The following is a 20,720-nucleotide window of genomic DNA, read 5'->3' on the forward strand; positions in this document are numbered from 1 at the left end:
CTGGAGGAAGATCTGGAATACCAGGGCTGATGGGTATGCTGCCTTTATAATTGGGAAGAGCTGTGTTCCTGGAAGTAAAATGTACCGCTTGCAGCAATATATTTTAAAGCAGAAAAAACAGGTGACCACTGCTACATCTTCACCCTCACCATCAACTCCCTCCACAATTTCCACTTCACACCTTTTCTCTGATTATCCATGTGAGTAAACCACATTTATATTTGTTTATATAGATTCTTACAGTCTACTGATGTATTTGTTTCATTTCACAGTAATGGAGGAGGATGAGAAGATGATGCTGAGTCTGTCTCCACCCAAATGTCTTACATAGCAGAGTAAGTGAACCAAGAGGCTGCATTAATGTCATGTCTGTTATGTCTAGAATTATCTAGTTCAACCTGTATATGGCATATTAAATTGCACATACTAGAGTTATACTAAACAAATTCTATTGTATATTTCAGAGTCATCTGCAGCCACTCAGTGTCCAGTCTTCTCCACAGCAAAAGGTTATTTTCCACATCAGTTTTGGAGGCGTATCCTGTTACCCACAGATTTATCCTTCATAACTCTTTCATACCTTTTTTATTGTTTTGGCAGTGTTTTTGCCTGTTCTAAAACTTGTGTTCTTTTGTTATACTAACTATTGGTAAAGGTTGAACATATCACTGATGAGGGTGAGTGCACTTCATGAATTTTGTGCATGCTATTTAACATATTTGTATTGTCTACTCAAAGCTTTACCTGTTTTTAAAGAGTAAACTTTCAAATTAGGATCAATTTGTGATCATTTTAAGTTTTTAAATAATCTGTGCAGTTCAATCATAAAGGTGAACATTATTTGAACTTGCATTAATGGAATTTTTAAATAAATATTCTGTTGATGTAAGTTCTAACTGATCCATCCATCCATCCATCTTCTATACCGCTTATCCTCTTCAGGGTCACGTGGAAACCTGGAACCTATCCCAGGGAGCATCGTAAAGCCTATCCCAGGTAAAGACATCTAATTCATGTCATTTACATGAATGTATTATTAATTTTTAAACTTATTGTTCCATGCAGTTCTGCCACAGCCAACACCATATGCGGTCTGCCATCCAGTGCCAACAAGCAGACTGTAATACACATTGTGATACATAATTATGAAAGATATTGTGGTAAAGTCTGCTGTGGATGGTCCCACATGGATACCCTAAAGATTTTCACTTTCCAGAAACAGTTTATGCCTGTCTCACTGTTGCTTAAGTAGATAAATCTCACCTGCATATTGCATACTTGTATCTAGAACCTGCTGATGTAATCAAAGTGTGATGCTGGTACTGATCAACACACTTAATACTGTTTGACTTTATATGATAGAGTTATGTAAGAGTAATGATTTTTAATCTCACTATCTGATGTCCCCCAGAAGAAGATGGATTCCCTTTTGACTATGGTTCCTCTCAAGTCTTCTTCTTATGGTCTCAGGAGGGTTCCTTGGCACCATCTATCTCGCTTGCTCATTAAGGATGCAAAGTTACATCTGGATTTCTGTAAAGCTACGCTAAGCTATTTTATGACAATGTCTATTGTTAAAAGGGCTATAAAAATAAAACTGCAATTTTGAATCGAAATGCGCGTCTTTAATCTATGACTCTCAAAGGAAAAGTTGTTTCCGCCCGGTTTCGAACCGGGGACCTTTCGCGTGTGAGGCGAACGTGATAACCACTACACTACGGAAACTTATATGCAGAGTGGTTTGGACGTCCAAGTACAAAGCATTGACTAACTGTGAAAATAGTTCCGCTTAATTTTCTTTAATTTTTCCATTTCATTTTCAATGGTAGTGCTTATCACTATGGATGCAATATATTTTTGGCCACATGTTGATTCCATGACGTTGATCCAAGGCTTGTTTTTTTTGTTGTTTTTGTTTTTGTTGTTTTTGTTTTTGTTGTTTTTGTTTTTGTTGAAGATCTACATTTTGAATTGCCTCCGCTGACGATCAACCAGTTAATACTTTATCGGCTTTATTTTTTCGGCGTGCATCTCTTTGTTTATTCCCTTTTTTCCCCAGACGTCGGATTAACATTCGTCATTTTACCTGAGAAAAAAAGCGCAATTAGGCGGCAAGTAAAGTGAACTGTACACTTACATTTACATTTACATTTATTCTTTTAGCAGACGCTTTTATCCAAAGCAACTTACAAATCACAAAATTACTTATTTACTCAAAAGAAACATCGGTATATTAGAATATCATTTGAATTGTTTGTAACTATATACAGTATCTCACAAAAGTGAGTATACCCCTCACATTTTTGTAAATATTTGATTTTACCTTTTCATGTGACAACACTGAAGAAATGACACTTTGCTACAATGTAAAGTAGTGAGTGTACAACTTGTATAACAGTGTAAATTTGCTGTAACCTCAAAATAACTCAACACACAGCCGTTAATATCTAAATTGCTGGCAACAAAAGTGAGTACACCCCTAAGTGAAAATGTCCTAAGTGCTCCCTCCAGCAAAAAATCTGGATGAAAACAGAGATGGAAGCCATGGGACTCTGGCCAGGATCACAACTGGTGAGACACCTTATGAACATGGTTTCCTTGTGGCGTTATCTTCCTCAACCTGAGCTTATAGAAACCAACACAGGCCTGCTATCACCAAAATACTTCCAGCTCCATCCATTCTTCATCTGGAAACCAGCTCTATCCATTCTTCATCTGGAAACCGGAGCACAGTATAATGGAAAGGCTCAGAAACAATTACATCCTGCCTTGTCTTTACAGCTGTCCACATCCTCAGGTTGTTTCCTCTGGTGTGGGAAGACCTAGAGTGATTCTTGGTACCAGCGGACAATATTATATCCTTTCCTCTCGTCTGTGCTGTAAAGCATGCAAAAAAATCCTGGTTCCCTGATAAACCCTAGTGGCTAGACATGCTACCAAAGCGTTTTACGAACATCTTGCCAGCCTTACTCACCCATAAGAAGGCAATCTGTAAAACAGTGATGGATGAACTGCGGCACTCTGAAAAATCACCAAATGATATGGCCAACCAGCTGTCTGAGGTGCTTCACCTGAAGTATGAAAGAGCCCACCTAGCTTACCTGCTCAGTGTGCAGAACATCAGGGATGCTGAAGCAGGGCTGTATGGACAGAGGACCATCACTGGGGCACTGAGGAAGGATGACACACCAGCACCGTTTGAGGGTTATGAGGACACTGATGGGTGGTATGGGGTGTCTGTGACTGCACACTATCTGGTGGAGTGCCTTCTTCAAGAATATCAGCGGCAGGAGGCAGCTCTCACTCAGGTCCTACAAGGCACTTTTGGACAAGTGTTCAGGTCAGATCACACACGCAAAGTTGCTAGAAAAGTGACTCTCTCATCTGGCATAATGTCATCCTATGCTGTGATGAATGAGAACTGGATGATCCTGTTCTGGATGATGCTGCAATCTGAAAGTGAGTGGTCCTTAGAGGCAATGTACTGTGGGCTGGCCAATCGCTACAGTGCTGCTGGTATCCCCAAGACCAGGTACCAGTGGGTGGACAGGTATGAATCATCACATCACACATCACATCAAGTAGTGTAAGCGAAGATAATGAATATATTTAACTGAATTTTTTTTTATTTCCCTTTTGTGTACTTAGGGATTGCTGTGCCGCTTTCAGAGTCATGGACCCATCACCTTATGAGCACCTGAAATGGGATGCCTGGAGGACCACTGAAGCTATCCTGGCACAGGTTACTTCAGAGAACCTCAAGAATTTATGTGCCGCTTGCCTGAAGTACAATGAGAACATCATTGTTAAATTGGACTTATTTCATTGTATGCGGCGGTTCACCAGGGAGTGTGTGTCGGAGCACCATCCTCTGTATACCTCCTTCTGCAAGTTCCTCTCTGCTGCCTTGTCTGTAGTGGATCAGAGCAACCTGGAGAAACTGAAAAAAGCATACATATTCTGTGGTATTGATCCTGCTAATCCCACCATGTCCAGAAAAGTTCCTGGAGACACAACAGTTATGGCAGTGTCTTAACTCAGGCAGTGAAACCACCAGTGTCCCAGTGACAATGCTGCCACCTGCTCAGTTCAGTCCACCTCGAAAGAGTGTTCCTGAAGATGTCCCTCTGACACAGGCAGCAGTTGAGAAGATGGTTAAAGACATCCTAGAGAAGCAGCAGGCAGCCCTGCAACAACAACAGCAGCAGATACCAAAAAAAAAACAAATTAGATCTTGTTTAGTTTGTGGTCAGCCAAAGTCTCGTTGTCTGGCTGATGGCTCCTGTGTGCATTTTTTTTTTATCAGGCTGGTGATGTTCAATACTTCTACTGTTCCCGGAAAGTCTTTGAGGCATACTCTGCAGAGGGCCTGATCAACCCCAGGATGCCATTTGAAGATTTTGCAGACACTCCCTTCTTTCAGCGGGAGCTGGAGGCCTCTAAGCAAAGGGGGGCAGAGAGGAAGAGGGTGATTGAAGAGAGAGGCAAGAGGAAATCATTAGTGGAGTATCCTTCTGGTTGTCTGTGCAGGTTCTGCCACCAGCCTCTAAAACAAGGACCCAATAGTCCTCATATCCATACTGGTTTCCCTAGAGTGGCAGGCAAATACATTTACTGTCCTGCTAAAGTGCTTTCCCTGTATCAGGCACAGGGAATGAATGCAGAGATGACATGGGCAGAGTTTCAGCAGTCCCCATTCTATGAGGCTGAGAGGCAGAGGTGGATTGTTGAAAAGAGAAAATAACTTTGTTGTGAAACACAGCATTTAAGTTCTGTGCATGGCATGTCTGATTCCAAGCCAAGCACAAGGTTGGATTTTGGTAAATAGTTACAAAGCCACAAACACTTACTGTGTAATACTGTTGTCCATGAATGTCATTCTATTTGTTCTGTGCCCTCTCTCTCTCTCTCGCTCTCTCTCTGTCTCTCTCTCTCTCTACCATTGTGGAATTGTGTACAGACTTAGTTTTTTTTTTTTTTGTAAGTTATTTGTCTGGTGTAATATGTTTTATCTTGCTTATATTTGTAAATGTTTTAAAACTCTTAGTCCTTATTTGCAATACATTTTCAATAACTTACTATAACACACTCTGCATATATTATTTAGATAGTTATTTTAATTTTGACAAACTGTTAATTTCACAATCTCCTTTAACAGTTAATTTTACACACTGAAAGTGTATCAACATAGTAAATGTTGACAATGACTCTTTTAAAAAAGTTAGATAACAGCAATATGTAACAGATAATAACAAATACTAAAACATGTATAATATAGCAAAACATCAAAATGTTGTGTGGTGTTTTCATTTTAAATATAAATATCTAAATATTTGAAATAGTAACTACTAATGACAAAGTCCCCATCAATAATGGTTTATTAATGATCATTTTTACATTTTGCTCACCTTACACAAAGAAAACTCTTAGGAAATGACTTTTTTATTTTTTACATCATATTGTTTTCATATGTTTATAATATTTTTATGGATTCGACATTAAAAACGTTTTTTTTTAAAAAAAAAAAAAAAAAAAAAAAGAAAACGAAAACACATTGCAGCCAAGGTGGGATTCAAACTAATGTTTTTACGTTAGGTTCGTCCGACCGGCCTCCCAGATTTTGCTCGCTTACTATTGGCTAGTCAGGGCTATATGGCTTCCCGTGAAGCGAACGTGATAACCACTACACTACGGAAACGCATGTTCAGTGCAGGTTGGAGTTCCGTGTGCAAAACAGCCAAGTGTGTCCCTTATAGCAGTGGTTTTCAAAGTGGGGGCCGACAGGGGGCGCCCGGGGGGCCTCAACAATTTGGTGTGCCCATCCATCCCACTAGTATGTTTTCTCTTTCTCACTCTCAGACAACCACACACATACACACAATGAATTCCTAATGTAATGTAATTATTAATAAAAAAAGGGGAGGATATATTCAGAAGTCTGTATTTTTAATGTGTTTTAAAGACATCTTGCAAAAGGGGGGCCTCGGTCAGATGTTAATGTCATTTGGGGGGCCTTGCCCTGGAAAAGTTTGGGAACCCCTGCCTTATAGGATAATAAGTAGTATGAATAATGTCCACTTGATTGCAGTAGTAATACAGTGTACTATCTCACGGTGCTATTTAAGAGTGTAAATGTTTCCCCCTGGAATTAGATTACAAGTGGGGCAAGTTTTATTGTATTAATATAAAAGGTTTGATTTTATGATGTCCCAATATAACTGAAAGTCCGCACGGTCTTTGGAAACTCTGAAATTCTACGACCTCTTCTTTTCTTTTTAATAAGTGGCTTCACAAAACAATCACGAAAATATAAGCTGCCGAAACCCGGGATCGAACCAGGGACCTTTAGATCTTCAGTCTAACGCTCTCCCAACTGAGCTATTTCGGCTTCCGCATAATTATTAAAACAAATCCTGTCTCTTTCTGTTTCTCTTTTCACATCTAAGATGAGTATGAGTACTATTGACACAACGTACGGTCTAACATGAGTACGTGGCACTTCTTAGTAACGTGGATCAGCGACTTTTGTTTTTAATAATGTTACGTTTTAGGCTGAATAAGAGCTTTAGTACTGATAGCCATAAATGTAAAAGTATATTTTAACACCAAATATCTGCGTGTTCGCTGTTTGTGATCGGGCTACTTCGTGAACCTTTGTGTCACTATTATTGGCACGTCACCAACAAACAAAAAACAAAACACATCAATGACTTTTCTTTTTTATTATTATTAAGAACTCGTTTATTTCATAGTTGCTCAGTTCTCAAGCTGCGAAATAGCACTCGTTATTTCATATAAAACACACATTATTACACACATGGTGCGTTAATAAAAAAGCAAAGCTCGATTTTTTTTTAAATCTAACTTTACTCACTTACAGCAGAAAGGTAGAGCTGTTTAACGTTTTAAAGATTCACCATTGACTCTTTTCACGGACTCGAGTCATTTGAGACCATTCACCTAAAAGATTCACTCAGATTCGTTTACTGACTCGGTTAGATTTCTGGTTTCCCCAAACTGAAAACATAGAGACCGGTGGAGCAGAGAATCAACATCTAGACCAGAGGTTCTCAACCTTTTGTAACTAAAGCCCCCAAGCCTCTTCTATCATGTGGAGCCCCCCAATACTGGAGGAAACTGCGCGAAGAAAAGAATTTCACTGTGCATATGTATCCGTTCTTCTTGCATTCAAATGATGTAAATTGGGACGAAGGGCGCGTCACGTTATCCATGACATTGTTTAATCAATCAGTGGGACACCTGCAGTTGCTCCTTTTTACACTATATATACTATTTAAATACTGTTTATACTATCTGCATGTTGTGGCTGAAGCCTTAACAAGTCTGTACAACTTAATAGATTTTCACACATAATGACGTAATGTTTTTTTTTCTGTCACTGTGATAATATAATTGAAAGTAGAAACGAAATCAAAAGTGTTTCCACCCGGTTTCCAACTGGGGACCTTTAGGCGGGTCTTGATCACCACAACACTACGGAAACGTGGAAAGCGCAATTCAAAATATAGTATCGAGTATATCACGATCCATCACAGGACCAAACCTTGTTAGAAATCAAATTTCTAAAGAAGGTTTTCCAGCCTTTCAAGACATAATAGTGTGTTTTATTAATATAATGCAAGTAAAGAGGAAAATGTACAGTAAATACAAGCAAAAAAGAGAAATAAAGTCAGGTAAGTATATAATATAGGCCTATGTATAATTTTATTTTAAAAAGAAATGTTTATTTATAAGATTCTACGATTTTGCTTGCAGTCCTACCATAAAGTGAAATGAAAACACACAGTCATAAATGTTACAAATGTATTTCAAATGGGAATACAATTACTACACTTCCAGTGCAGTGCATTAAGTGTGTGCTAGGTGTGTTTTGGTACATACTGGCAGAATGAATAGCAGAAAGCTTACACAAACAGGCATCACAGAAAGAAAAGCTTAGAAACATTGTAGATAAAGCTTCCATTAACACTTCATTTACCATTTCTGAGTGCACCTGATGACCATAAACCTGATCTAACATGGTGGAAGATTTAGGCATGGTCTGGTCCCTTTTGTCTCTGCCAAGGATGGGCAGTTAATATCCGGGTTTCCTGCGAACAGCTCCATATTCGGTTCACTGTGTGAGGGAGGGGAAAGCTAGCTTAAAATCATAAATAATAAGACCAAATAAAAAAGCATGATCTATTTATACAAAAGAAACACAAAGATTTTAAACACAATGCATTATTTTGCTTGTTTTCATGTTGCCCAAATTCAGAAACCTCTTGAGGTCACATGTGTACAGTACAAATTAAAAGTCAGTATAGAAAAATGCTTGAAACCTGAGCAGTCACAAAAATATTTATGGGCAAAGCAACAGTGAAATAATAATAATAATAATAATAATAATAATAATAACAACAACAACAACGACAACAATAATAATAATTATCATCATCATCATCATAAAACAAGTAATTTTGCTTTACCTATACTTTGAGATGTCGGGTATACACACCCGTTTCCTTGTCTGTGTTGAAGATACTCCACAGTCAGGTTTACAGTAACCCCATTTGGACCATTCTGACCATAGGGCTCTTGGTATTTGTTGATCAGGCCCAGCTAGTTAATAAACAGTCAGGGAGAAAGTAAATATAGTTAAAAAAAAAAAAAAAAAAAACATCCATGAATTTTCTCTACCACTTTTCCTACACAGGGTCACAGGAACCCTGAAGCCTATCCCAGAGGACTCAGGGAAAGATCGGGAACATTCTGGACGGGGTGATAGGGTGCCAACTCATCGCAGGGCACAATCACACACACACACTCACACACCCATTCACACACTTTGGACAATTTGGAAATGCCATTCAGCCTACAGCACATATCTTTGAACTGGGGCTGGAGTGACATGCACAGGGAGAGCATGCAGGATCCGCGTACACAGAGCTGAGGCGGTATTCAAGTCCTCAACCCTGGAGGTGCGAAGCAGGCATGCTAACCAATAAACAACCGTCCCCGTCCGTCCCAGTAAAAAAAAAAAAGATATATATATACGTATATCCATCCATCCTCTACCGCTTACTCCTTCTTCAGGGTCGTGGGGGAACTTGGAGCCTATCCCAGGGAGCATCGGGCACAAGGCGGGGTACACCCTGGACAGGGTGCCACTCCATCGCAGGGCACAACCACATACACATTCACACACCCATTCATACACTACGGGCACTTTAGACACGCCAATCAGCCTACCATGCATGTCTTTGGACTGGGGGAGGAAACCGGAGTACTCGGAGGAAACCCCCGCAGCACGGGGAGAACATGCAAACTCCGCACACACATGGCCCCAGTGGGAATTGAACCCCGGTGGTGTGAGGTAAACGTGCTAACCACTAAGCCACCATGCGCCCATATATATATATATATATATATATATATATACATATATATATATATATATATATATATATACATATATATATATATGCACTGAAATACAATATGTACATAACATAAAAATAACATAAAAATATATACTTTTAAAAGCATATTTTTGACCTTCAAATTCTGGTTGATATTCTTCTAAATTGAGTGATATTTGGGGTTAATAAAAAAATGGCTTTAAATAAAGACCCCCGGATTTCAACTAGCCTTAGTATTAGAACTAGAATCATCTTGCAGAACAAATATTGAGTACTGTGAATCTTGACACATATATTATATGACAGTGTCCAACTTATTACAAAAAAGAAAATACAAATGTTAGACATAATTTCTACACTACTCACCACCAGTAACTGTGCTAGTTGGTTAGGTACTCACCTTTACAGCCTTCAATATCATAGCAGCGCTCAAACTCTACACCCTCTCCCTCACAGAAAGCTCCTCCATATTCCCTGCCTAAACAGTCTCTCAGTCTCCTTCGCCTCCCCATTCTATTCTTGCACGTAATTTGCCTTTGGTTTGGTGAAATACAGCCATACCATGCAGACCACTCACTCCATTCACCATTCGCTGAAAGAAAAAATGGTAACTTTTATTCAAAGTTAGGGAGCTTACAGGGAGTTTGCTATGTTTTAATGTTATTAAAGACTATGATGTTAAAAGTATATTCTTAGTCAACAATAAACTATTATAGTTATAGTATATACTTATACTACATTACAAAACATAAGCCCCATTTCCATCGCAGGAACTTTCCCCAGGAACTAAGGACTTTTTGAGGTACTCTGTGTGTTTCCACCACAGGGCCCAGGGTCTAAATTAAGTTATGGGTAAAATATTTCCCCTTCGGAAAGGCTTTACTCGGGAGGTGGTACTTTTTCAAAGTTCAGGAACTTTAGGGGGTGGGACTTGAGCGCTGAACATGCTGATTGATTGAGTGCAAGCAGCATTTTATTTCAACCACCGTCTGTTGGACCGATGGACCGACGATGAGGTTCAGGCCTTATTAAGTATTTATACAGAGAACAAAATACAAGTGGAACCGGAAACCGGAAAAAGTATACTTAAAAATATCAAGACAGTTAAGTAAGCTGGGCATTGTTCACACAGGAAAACCGTGCAGAGAGAAGCTCAAGAATTTAAAACAGGACTACAAGAAAATTAAGGATCACAAAAATAACAGGAGCAGTTACAACCAGCAGACCAACGAGTGGTTTGACCATCGGACTAATTTGCTTAATCTTCAGAGTACTTTAGACCGCAATGGAAATGAAAACAACAAAGGTCTGGAGGAACCAAATGATCCCTTGAAAAAAGTTCCTGGGACTAATTGTTCCAGGTAATTTTTGTGGAAACACGGCTATATACAATAAAGCTACAGTAAATGGAAAACAAATGGTCTGATAAATGTGTTTCACCTGGGCAGTTTTTTGGAATAGTGCAGAGCAGTTTTTTGGTCTTTTCTCCTGGGCAGCCCTGGCCTCCATATTTGGGTACAGGATTGTCACATTTACGATGCTGTGTCTGTAGTCCCACTCCACACGTCACAGAGCAATCAGAGGCTTCTGACCAAGCCCCCCAGTTTCCATTTACTGTAGAGACATATTTCCTCTGTTAACAACAGCACAGTTATTTCTCTGTTGAAGTAACTTGCGTAGTATCTTTCATGGGCTGAAATAATATGTGTATAGGATAAGCTCCTGACACATGTGTCACCTGAACAGAAAGGCAGTCCTCTGCAGTATTGACTGTCTGTGCTTGAGCCTGGGCAATCACTGCCACGTGGTACAACAGACGGCGGAGGGTTTGTACATGTTCTGTATCTCTCCTGTTGAGGTGGTGAAATCCCCTCTACTTCACATGTCCCTGCACAGGCACCCCAGTTACCCCATGCAGACCAGCCTCCATGAGCTAGGGATGAAACACAATAACATAAATAAGTTTAAGATAAGTTACGGTCATAGAATCTGTCTAATGTCTCAGAGCTACTGATGTACCATGGTGGTTAATTAAAAACAATCAACACCTTCTGACCAGTCAGACTGAATTTTTGAATCTGACTAGTCAGAAGGTGTTGATTGTTTTTCTATAACAGTACGGCTTGAGTACCAGCTGCAAATCAAATCACTCATTCTAATGCATTATCATTTCTGTAGCCATTAATAATAAACAAACACGAAAAAAACATGCTGTTTAATAAATAAAAATGTACATACAGTACAATGATACAGTAAAGCCTGAAGTTGTTTTTTGTCAGAACTTTGGAACAAAGAAAATGCTGTTTCTTTAAATTTTTCCACAGTGGAAAAATCAGTAACATGGCAAGTTGCATGTTGTTTTGTATTTGTAACTTAGAGAAACAATGAGGGGCTGGTGGGAAGCAGCAGTTTATAGCCATTATAATGTAAGTCAGGGGTGTCCAATTCAAATGGGGCCAGATTAGACCACATCAAAATACCTGATGGCAGGTTACCAAAATATTATTTTAGAGCTCCAATATAGTGAATTTAATTTTAGTGGAAGGACACTTCCAAGAATTCCCGAAAGGTTTTCCATGCTTAGTGGTTGGAAGCATCACCACTATTTTTTTTTAGTTCTAGTAATATTCTGTGGCCCGTTTCCTCTGATAAAAAGTTGCTTCTGCCCAGATAGCTTCTAGCTGCTTCAGTTTCTCGGCCCTTTCATCTTCTGATTTTTTTTTGCATTGCTCATGATTTGTTTCATAATGTATCCATCCATCCATCCATCCATCTTCTATACCGCTTATCCTTTCATAATGCATCACAATATTAAATTCCTTAATTACCGCAGTCCTTACATACAAGGCACCTGCATTTGCTATGGCTCTCAATTTAAAAAAAAAAAAAAAAAATTAAATTCTTGTTTCCAGCTCTTTTGAAATCACTCCTTCTCACTGTTAACTTTTTTTTTTCTGTAGCCATGACTAAATATTATTCAGTAAATTCATTTGCAGGTGTAATCAGAGATGGGAAAAAAAGGCTCTTGCAATTTATCTAACTGTGTTAACACTGTCTGCTGCCATTGTCAGGAAAAATTGCAACATGTTGGCTGGTGGGTATGGAGTTCATTTTGTGCCAGAAGATTCAAATAAAATAATAAAATCCACAAGCAAAATATTAATTATCAAAATGTAGAAAATATGAGAATCAAATCAAAATGATATTTTCCCAAAAAGATTCATTATGATTCACACTCTCATTTGGCTTTCTCTCTTTTTTCTGATGTAGTTTTTTTTCCTGCGATCCTTCTTTTTCTTCTCACGTTTGACACATTTTTAATGGGGGGGGGGGGGATGAGACTTAGAAGAAGGTGTTCACCTAAAATCTCTATTGGACAACTGATTTTGGAGTGAGAGGTGCTCTGAAAGGTAGCCACGCCCATCCCATTAAAGTTGGAGCTGCCTCTGACATGGCGGAACGAGCGGAGCTGAGTGTTAAACGCAGGGAAACAGTATTGTACTTGGATTAAAAAGTTGACGAGATAATATGGGTAACTACTGAATTGTTTGTAAAAGCATTCACACATATCACATATTTTTGATCATACAAGTGTCTTCATTCCATCCAGCTGAGAAGCAGTTTAAAAATATAACTAGGTGATGAGGCTGAAATAGCTTTCTTATTCACCAGCTACTTATTCTGATTTTTTTTTGTTTCCACTTTCTGCCTAATTCCAACACCATTATCTCATTATGAAAATGTCTCAAGAATCTGACTATTCTTCATTAAACTAAATATACTTTCATATATAGATTCTACTTACTGTAGAATCTATTTAAATAATGGTCCTGTGAATTAGATATTTGAGTAAATTTCATATGAAAATGTATAATGTATTATAAAAATAATGATATAATGGTGTTGGAATTATTTGAAAGAGTATTATTGAGAACGCTGCAGTTAAAGTTCTTCATACTGAGTATTTCTACAATACATTACACTTATTTTCATACGAAATTGTCAGTTTCATGTCAGAGTGAGGAGACAATGGTGTAGGAAATTGTATGTGGAACTGTAAAATATGGAAAACAAGATGTAAAATCAACCAATGTTATATATCAGCTGACGTTTTTAAACAAATTGTAAATCACTTTAAAAGGCTTAGAATTGACGATAAAATAAGAAGGAAAAAATCCCTTAAAAATGTAATGTAATGTAAATGTATGAAATGAATTCTTGTAGATATATTGTTGGCAACTGTAAAAACTTGAAATATTTTCAATAAAGTTGATTTTAAAAAGGTAAATTGTATGTGATATTAAGCTGCATTCACGCCATGTCGCAATTACCGTAATTACGAGATTCCGAATTTTAAAAAGTATTCATGTACTCAGTGAACTCGCAATTACATCTTGTAAACTAAGAGTTTTCTGGGAGCTCCAACTTGTACCCCCTGACCGCTGCAACGTCATTCGGAAAAACTCAAAATGGCGGTTTCAGCAGTTAAATGTAGTTAAGTAGTTATCTCGTAATATTTCTGTGTAATAATTTGTATAATTGACTATTATTAATGTCGTAATAATGCAAGATTAATCTGAAAATAAATGAAAGGCACACAATCATGGGCGTAACCACGCATTCTTTGCGGGGGTCGTGTCCGCTCCAACGTTGAGGAAATACCAATCTGTCCCAACCCCCCTATTTACAGTACAAAATATTTTGAGAAAAGTTGCACAGCATTTCATTCCATTAAAATACATTTGGGCTAAGGACAACTAAGTGGAACAACTATCCCCCCCACAGAGCCGGATAACCATCTACTGTCCAATGTCGTATAATTCTTAGTCCGAGGACGTGAACAGCTCCGAGTAGGACGTCCGGGTTTCATCTAGTAATTACGGTAATTCCGACATGGTGCTCTTCATGGCGCCATCTACAGGGGCGAGCTCGTAAGATGTGGCCTTTTTTTATTATTTTTTTTTTAAAAATTATTATTATTATTATTTTTGCAGTGGAATGGATAAATACTTTGTACGTGCAGGTCGCACATGCGCATTTTATTCTTTTGCACTATTTAGTTGTTCCACAAGGTGGCAACAGTGACCCAGGACCGTTGATTCTCAAGGTGGTTGAAGAAAAAACGGAAGAGACGGGAACGAGTGCAGGTTTGAAAGTACCCACATTTGTATAATTCTAGCCTTAAAGGGTATAAGGATTTGTATATAGGTGCTAATCGTGTCGAGAGATTGCCCGATCATTAGTCTTCGTGTTCTTGTGATTCTTCTTCGTTGTCGTCCTTCACAGCAAAAGACCTGCTTTACTCCTCTGTACTGACAGTTGTAGGCTAGAAGGGGTAGTGCAAGTTGTCGCAATGCGCATGCGTCGACCGCCTGCGTATGCGTTCAGTAACTACTCATATTATATTTTGTCAGCTTTGTAATGCAACTACAATACAGTTTCCTTGCTGCTGATCACTCGAGTCCGCCATGTTAATGAGGTCGGCGTGGCAAACACCTACCACTCCAAAATCAATTGACCAATAGAGATTTAAGTTGAACGCCTTCTTCTAAGACCCACCCCTCATAAAGAAGGGGGCCAAAAGTCAGAAGTGTATGTGCAGAAACAAAGAACAAAATTATATCAGAAAAATACGCAAATAGAAAAAAAATTAAGCTAAATGAGATGATTCAGAAGCAATCTTTTTGGAAAATTAATTTTGATTTGATTCTCATTACTTGCATTTTTTTTCATTTTGCTCATTAATATTTTGCTTGTGTGTTTTATTATTTTTATTTAAAAATTTTATATTTTATTTTGGCAAAAAAAAAAAAAAATTAACTCCATAGATGGGCCACCTATCATCCACACTATGAGAGAAGCTGTCCACAGGCAGCATTTGGCTCTGGGGCCAAACTTTGTACACCCCTGATGTAAGTGATGACAGGAACTACCTTGTTTTGTAGATATTCCACAACATTACATGTACCTATAAAAAATGTGAGAGAGTTATGTGTTTTTTGTTATTAAATAAATAATTGCAATCACTGACAAACTGCTGTGGTATAAGAGGAATAAAGCACTTCAGTACATACTGTTATTAGAAAATAATCAACCCTGTCATTGATTACTTTTCCATAACAACATACCCTGTTGTGTTTTATTCCTTACATGATTAATATGCTTGTCATTCATCACTGAGAAAAAAAAAGAAGTTATTATACTTGGGCAGACAATCCCCGTGTCACAATTTTCGGTTTCCTCGCTGTTGCCGTGGCAAACACCACCACATTTGGGAGGTGGGTTAGAGCAGGTCCTCTTCCTCTTTTTTAGTCCTTTTTCACATGTAACTGAACATGGCTGCCATGGACTCCATTCAGACCATGCTCCATTTTCTAAAATAAAATCCATGTATTAAAAACTGCCACACTTAAATTATTAAAAAGAAAAAAGTTATACACTGTATGGTCAAAATATTGTAGACACCTGACCATCACACCCATATGTCTGTTCCCCAAACTGTTGCTACAAAGTTGAAAGCACACAATTGTATACGATGTCTATTTATGCTGTAGCATTACAATTTACCTTCACTGGAATTAAGGGGCACAAACCTGTTCCAGCATGATACTGCCCCTGTGCACAATGCAAGGTCTATAAAGACAAGGTTTGCCCAAGTTGGAGTGGAAGAACTTGAGTGACCTGTACAGAGCCTGACCTCAACTTCACTGTACACCTTTTGGATGAACTGGAACACTGACTGTGCAACAGACCTCCTCATCCTACATCAGTGCCTGACCTCACTAATGCTCTTGTGGCTGAATGAGCAAATCCTCACAGCCACGCTCCAAAATCTGGTGGAAAGCCTTCCCAGAAGAATGGAGGTTATTATAACCAGAAATGGAGACTAAATCTGGAATGGGATGTTCAACAAACACATATGAATATTATGGTTAGGTGTCCACAAATTTTTGGCCATATAGTCTAGTTTTCTACTGTATCCTTCTGTCCATTTTCATACCTGGACAGCAGCTGATGTCTTCACAAGGTTCAGTTTGTATCTCTCCCAAAAGGTGAGGGTCAGGGCACTCCCCAATGCCATAGCAGGCACGTCGTCTCTGTCTCACTCCTTCAGTACAACTCACTGAGCATAAACTCCAGGGGGACCATGTGGTCCATGAAGCATGCCTGTGAGTTAAATAAAAACTATTTAGGGGTACTTACAAAGTTTTTTTCTTTTTTGCTAATGTCTTAAATTAGATTGTTGGTCTGTGTAGGAGTCAATAAATTGCAGACTGCTAATAAATATAGGAAACCTTCCTATTTTGAAACCTGAATGTACATATACTGTAAATCATGATGTCACGTTATTTATATTTACCAGCAACGAATTGTACCACCTGTTACAATATATGAGTAATGTTGGGGACTTGCCAACCTCTGTTTTTTTAAAAAAAAAATTCATTAACCCTGAGAATATATTGCAAAGGGAAACTATATAATAATATATGTGATTTGGAAACAACTTTTCTCTTTTTTTGTCAGTATTACTAATGTCAAATGTAAACTTCCATATAGAATGATTCAAGGGCTGATATGGATTTAGAATGTAGGCCGACTAAAGGCCAAAACGTTAAAATACATGTGTTAAAATACGTGCCCCCTTTTTGGCTGATCTGTGATGTATTGTCATCTATGTTATAGTCACTGTCACAGCACAACAGCTGGCATTAAAGAATGGCCTCCCATAGAAGGTAAAATTACAAATTATGAACTAGCTGCAGACAACACAATGCTTTGTTTGCCACTTATTGTAGCTGTACACACTGCACAGTCTGCTTAGTTACATGGAGATGAGAGAAAAACTGGCCTTACAGCATTGGAACATAGAGCAGAGAAATTAGCATGGGTCAAATGCATATGCTGTTTGCGGCTATAAAACAGTGCAGTGAGCATGGTGTAGCTTAGTATATCTGCCTCACATATAGTGACAGATCCTGATGTACTATCATTCATTCTCTACACTTGAGCTTTACCTTGGAGGAGAGTGCTGTTAGCCCACCAATGATGCATTTGAAGGCCAGTGTGCAACCCCAGAACACAGCACAGCAGCAGTTAATGTGCTGCAAGCTGGCATCAATGCCACCTTGGCAAAACTAAAGGTTAATTCTCCACCTAATGCACTTGATTGAATACCTGGCACATTTTGTGGTATATCAGCATATCCGGTTCATATCAGGTTCCCTCGTTCATCACACTTTACGAGAATTAGTGGTGAAAGACACTCAGATAAGACAACCTTATTAAACCTCATGTCTCCAGTGTAACGTATTTATGATTTGTGTTTATACATTATGTTAATGTCTTCCTTTTTTCCCAATGTTGTATGTTTTTATAGCTGCTAAAAATCTTGTACAGCCTAGAGTGCAGAAAATATAAATATGTTTAAAGAACTCCAACAAGTTGCTCAGCAGGAGCTCAATCTCCAGCTAATCAAGGACTCTTTCATTTAGTCACTTGTCATTGCACTGCTAATATGCTGTCACCATAGTTCCAAGTGTATTTACAATGTAATTGTATTTCTTTATGTCTATGTTTTATATGGTTTTCTTAGACATTTATGTAATTGATCATAGTTATGATTTGGTCTGTGTCCATTTCCCTAGTCATTTCTTGTGTTTAAGAAATTTCTGAGACCTCTAGTCCATAATTTGTGTGTAGCCTCATTTCACACTGGTAAATGTGAAATGTTCATGTTCTGTTTTGTGTTTGTTTTGTACTTTGTTCAACAAATCTCCCACACTACTGTCTAACCTTGATCCACAATACAGTGCTGTAAATTTAATGTGATTTCTCTGATTTTATAATTTAGACAAAATTACAGGTCAATGAAGAGATCTCACAGATTTTAAATAGATGTTTAGAAAACCTGATGTTTTAATGAATGATCCACATGAAATGTTGTTGTGTGTTTTATAATGTATTACTGGCATATCAAAATGTTTAGTTATCATAACAGAATGAATGCCTTTCTTGAAAGGTTTGTAGGAACAGTTAGTCACTTGCTGACTACAGGACAATGGCAGTAGCTCCAAAATTAGAGGAACTTACCTGCAAGACTTGCAAACACCGTCTTCATCCTGAAAGCCATATACAGGGTTCATACAACAGTCATCTTGTGGCACTTTCCCCATAATGTTACTGCATGTTCCATCTGTTGGGTGAAAAGTGCCATAACACTGCACCAGGTTGGAGACTGAAAAACAAAACAAAACACTGTTTTAGATTTGTCAGTGTCACACAAACAGCAATTTAGATTACATTCCATTGTTAAATATATTATATTATTTCATATTATATTATATTATATACAAACCTGTTTGCTGGACATGAAGCACATGCACAAGGAGTATTATAATATGCATTACTGTCCTCATTATTGGCTTCCTATGTAGAGATCGAAATTTTAAAACCTGAAGTATATGGTAAAAATAGAAAGGTTTCAGATAAGCTAGTAACCTATGCTGTTGGCTAAGTCTCTGCTTTTTCTTTTTAGTAAGTGCCTTGAGGCTGGTATAAAAAAACTCCTTTCCCAGTGACCAATCAGAAAGTTCACAACAGTAACCTACTGAGTATGTGCGGAACCATCATACTCCTTATTTGGAAAGGTGCAATTCCTCAGTTTTTTTGTTTTTTTTTGCTAAGAATGTATATTATTTGACATAACTAGAAGGAGTACGGTAGTGTAAAATATATCAATGAGTGCTTTTCCCTTGCTTAAAAAGTTTGTCAGATCTTGTGTTTGATTATTTCATTTTGTAGATTTAAGAAATCAATATAGCTGTTAGTTACCTTATCGTAATTTCTTTACCCACTTCCCGTAACAGAAATCAGAAATACGGCCAGTGACCTCACTTGCTATTGTGGTGCCAGCAGATGACCACAGCTTAACTGTTGTATTTAGATATTTATATATTTATTTAGACATATTTTATATACCTTTGTGTATGGCAATGTTTATCCAAAATTATTTCTTGGACCATACAGAATTTTGGAACCTTGCATTGTGATTGTAATTTTGACTATTAGATTTGCGGACCATTAAACTTATGCTTTAAAATGTTCCAGCCATGTTGTGCACTCAGAACTTTAGACTGATCAATAATGTGTCAGCTGAAAAGGTTTATGTTTGCTTTGGCTTATGTACAACTTTTAATCTTGTTTAAGTAATTTTTTTTTACTTGTAGGACGAAACTATAAACAGCTATGTGTGCCTCATATGCCTGATTTAGTTTGCACTATTTAAAATCTTTATATTCATCACACAAATATTAGCTTTCCAAATATTTTATTTTCCAGATATTTTTTCCTGTATAGGTTCTACATAGAACCTGACAATTGGGTGTTTCCTTATCATAAAGGGTTCCAAGCAGGCAATGTGTAAGCAGAACATTTTTTTTTTTTTAAATCTCGCTCATACCTGTTCCCACAGAAAATTTGACCAATCACTCCCACTAGTTTTTTATTTTTATTTTACCTGCCCACATTATTTATTTCTAACATATTTACTTGATTCTGTTTCCCAAAATATATAAACACATCTGTAATTTAAACCAGCATGACCCTAATCAGGTTAAAGAAGTTAATCAGGATGAATCCGGTAAATGCATCATGCAGTGTGCTCCTGTGTTCATTTACGTGGCCCCGCTTTGTCACACAAGCTTCATATCTGAATTCCTGCTCTTACATGCATGAACATAAAATCTGCCTGGCGTGAATTATTTTTCTTTGGCTCCCAGTCCTGATGCACAGCTTCCAAGTAAGCTATGGGGCTTTAAGTACCCAAGGAGCCCTTGAGAAACCCTTTTTTCAAGAGAAAAGTGGGTGTGATCACAAGTGGGTGTGATATAGAACAGAAAGTTGCACAAGCAGGGTTATTTAAAGTTGAGATGTTTTCAACTTTTAACCGTTCAGCTCAACAAGCAAATCAGTGTCCAAAAAAGGAAGTAGGCTGGTCTGTTTATCAGTCTCTTATGTCGACATTATGACAAACACAATTTTGACATAAACCCAACTGAAAGGAAGTTTTAAATTGTATTTTTATTGTTTTACTATTACAAATAACATAAATACATTATATGGTCAAACATTTGTGGACACCTGACCGTCACACCCATATTTACTAGAGCTAAGAAGCCCAAACCACTTCCAGCATCGCAGTGCCCCTGTTATCAAGCAAGGTTCATGGCTTGCCATGGAACAGGTCGGTCAAAGAAAACAACAGCAGTTGATGACAGAAATATTGTAAGACCTATGAAG

General features: G+C 37.9%; 2 protein-coding genes and 2 non-coding genes across 4 annotated transcripts; 1 reads left to right on the top strand and 3 right to left on the bottom strand.

Moving 5' to 3' along the window:
- The first annotated feature begins 1,557 nt into the window (after positions 1 to 1,557).
- Positions 1,558 to 4,209, top strand: LOC128607877 (uncharacterized). Its single transcript, XM_053625117.1, has 2 exons — positions 1,558 to 3,550; positions 3,649 to 4,209. The coding sequence occupies exons 1-2, from the start codon at positions 2,931 to 2,933 to the stop codon at positions 4,034 to 4,036; spliced, it is 1,008 nt and encodes a 335-aa protein (XP_053481092.1). The 5' UTR covers positions 1,558 to 2,930; the 3' UTR covers positions 4,037 to 4,209.
- Positions 1,653 to 1,725, bottom strand: trnav-cac (transfer RNA valine (anticodon CAC)). Its single transcript has one exon. It is a non-coding gene; the product is annotated as a tRNA-Val (tRNA).
- A 2,106-nt stretch (positions 4,210 to 6,315) lies between the features above and the next one.
- trnaf-gaa (transfer RNA phenylalanine (anticodon GAA)) lies at positions 6,316 to 6,388 on the bottom strand. The gene has a single exon. It is a non-coding gene; the product is annotated as a tRNA-Phe (tRNA).
- Positions 6,389 to 7,603: 1,215 nt separating this feature from the next.
- Positions 7,604 to 18,956, bottom strand: LOC128607876 (properdin). The gene is made up of 9 exons (XM_053625116.1): positions 18,778 to 18,956; positions 18,513 to 18,657; positions 16,423 to 16,589; positions 15,626 to 15,796; positions 11,161 to 11,355; positions 10,863 to 11,036; positions 9,823 to 10,014; positions 8,490 to 8,622; positions 7,604 to 8,137 (listed from the first exon to the last, which is right to left on the bottom strand). Exons 1-9 carry the CDS (start codon positions 18,836 to 18,838, stop codon positions 8,035 to 8,037), a joined length of 1,341 nt encoding a protein of 446 aa, XP_053481091.1. The 5' UTR covers positions 18,839 to 18,956; the 3' UTR covers positions 7,604 to 8,034.
- Between the last annotated feature and the right edge of the window lie 1,764 nt (positions 18,957 to 20,720).

Source organism: Ictalurus furcatus, chromosome 5 (genome assembly GCF_023375685.1).
Source record: "Ictalurus furcatus strain D&B chromosome 5, Billie_1.0, whole genome shotgun sequence".
Lineage (NCBI taxonomy): Eukaryota > Metazoa > Chordata > Actinopteri > Siluriformes > Ictaluridae > Ictalurus > Ictalurus furcatus.